The sequence below is a fragment of the Austrofundulus limnaeus genome, unplaced genomic scaffold (genome assembly GCF_001266775.1).
Source record: "Austrofundulus limnaeus strain Quisiro unplaced genomic scaffold, Austrofundulus_limnaeus-1.0 Scaffold8, whole genome shotgun sequence".
NCBI classification, from domain to species: Eukaryota; Metazoa; Chordata; class Actinopteri; order Cyprinodontiformes; family Rivulidae; genus Austrofundulus; species Austrofundulus limnaeus.
Genome location: NW_013952410.1, coordinates 5,830,677 through 5,832,616, shown reverse-complemented (window position 1 = coordinate 5,832,616; position 1,940 = coordinate 5,830,677). Strand labels below are relative to the sequence as shown.

The following is a 1,940-nucleotide window of genomic DNA, read 5'->3' as shown; positions in this document are numbered from 1 at the left end:
ATCGTGCTCACAAGATAATTAATCCACCAGATAATTCAGAGGCGGTCTGTTCGGCGAGGTTTACTCCAGGAGCTGCGAGGCTCGCTAGCTTTCAAGCAGACTGAGCTCTGAAGCAGCAGCTGCTGACGTCATTACGCTCTTGCGCGATGCTGCGTTCAGGACAAGCATGTAAAACTCACCACTCTCACGCCAATACGGTCGCAATGATGCATTTAGGTACCGAAACATAGTACCGTTTGATGTTACGTGAATAGGTTCTAGGTAGTACCAACAGAATTCGGTCTGTACTTAAAAAAATATCGAATTATTATCGAAAGCTATATTGGACAAAGGAAACAATTTGTAGAAATAAATAATCAAAAATCAGAACTTATGAGGGCAGCCATTTAGCTAGAGGGGCGTCGGGGTGTTTTTACGATGCCCTGTTCTGTTTTACAACACCCTCTATCAGCTGGCGACACCTCAGGACGCCCKGCCAATCTTTGGACCACCCAGAGATTTTTTTCTTTTTTACTCAACGTAAATTTCCATCTGTAACATTCCCCCCTGTACCTTTCATAAGCTTCCTAAAGCCTGGTTTATTGCTGACGCGTTGAACACGGTGTGAGGGTGCACCCTCACCAGCGGTGGAGGTGTTTATACTTGGTGCTTAAGTTGTTGTAGTTTTCTCCAAAAGGACATGTGGCAGTGGACTTCATAAKCTGTGAATGACCCATAACGCAGCCAAAARGTAGTAACTTCCCAAGGTAGTATATTTTATAACAAATGCTAGAACACACACACACTGTAAATCTGTGCAGTGTGTATGTGTGTTGGTTCATCTTATAGCAGTGGGCTGTGGGCCGTTCTGGTTCTGGTTGAGCCCACAGTCAACAGCAGCACGGCCAGAGAAGAATGTGACCACCCAGCWTTTTCAGCTGGCCAGCTATCTTTCAGCAGCCACGGCCAGCGTGCAGAAATACTATTCATAACACACCCTCCCACTCTTCAGAGGGCCCGGCCCGAGGTGCAAGAAGTGGGGGCCGCCCGGCCCTCTGTGCTATGGTGCCACTAAAAGCAAAACAAACTTCTGCACACACTTACTTTTTCTTGGCTTCCTCGTACTGCCAGTTTAGTTTCACCTTGTCCACCAGATGGGAGGAATTTTGAGAAGCAAACTTCAGATAAACAGAAGATAAAGCATCTATCAACAGCCAGATAACTTCAACAATATCATAATATTTGCACTTAGTCGCTTAAGATATGTGAAGGCATTAGAATAAAMCAGTTTCTGTGTAAATCAGATAATTTAGTCTTTAAAAATTTAATATTTGAGCTGCAGACAAGAATGCAGGAGTTGTAGTTCTCATTACCTCTCCCATGATGTCAGTCTGACAGCCGGTGTCACAGTACTGCTGCAGATTGCACGAGTTTCCGACGGTTACGGTGCTGTTCACCGCCTCGCTGGTCGAGTCAGTGATTGACAGGCTGCTCTGGAAGTTCAWCGTCAGCTTAGCCAGGCTCTGCAACATAAACCACTGATTTATAACTAATAAATAAAAACCTACACATCTACTGAAACAATCCTGCAGGAGTCAGCAAGATCAGAGTGAAATTTGTTTATGCAGATAAAACAATAAAAAAGCATCCAAATTTTAAAACAATTTTAACAAATAAAAATGTCCATCTCTGGTATTTATGCATTAACAGACCATGATATTGACAAGAAATGCTTTTATAAGTCTGAATGTATTTGTCTGGTAAGTATAAAAATATTCATTATCTAATAAATCTTTTATTTCACTGCAAACAGCCTGATAACATCCAACATTCATTACTTTGGCTGAAACCTGTTCTTAATGCTAATAAGACAAAGCTTATCTTCATGAGGACCCTGAGGAAGAACCACCTGTCCTCAGAGGTCATTACAAACTTCTACCGCTGCACCATCAAGAGCATCC

At 42.8% G+C, this 1,940-nt stretch overlaps 1 protein-coding gene across 3 annotated transcripts in view; it reads right to left on the bottom strand.

The window, feature by feature from the left end:
* wwc3 (WWC family member 3) overlaps window positions 1-1,940 on the bottom strand; it is a 100,800-nt gene that overhangs the window by 26,662 nt on the left and 72,198 nt on the right. For all 3 annotated transcript variants that reach the window (XM_014001011.1, XM_014001022.1, XM_014001017.1), the window contains exons 7-8: window positions 1,353-1,502; window positions 1,084-1,157 (exon numbers count right to left, since the gene is read on the bottom strand). In XM_014001011.1, the coding sequence (XP_013856465.1) occupies window positions 1,084-1,157; window positions 1,353-1,502 (224 nt within the window). The remainder of the gene's footprint in view (window positions 1-1,083; window positions 1,158-1,352; window positions 1,503-1,940) is intronic.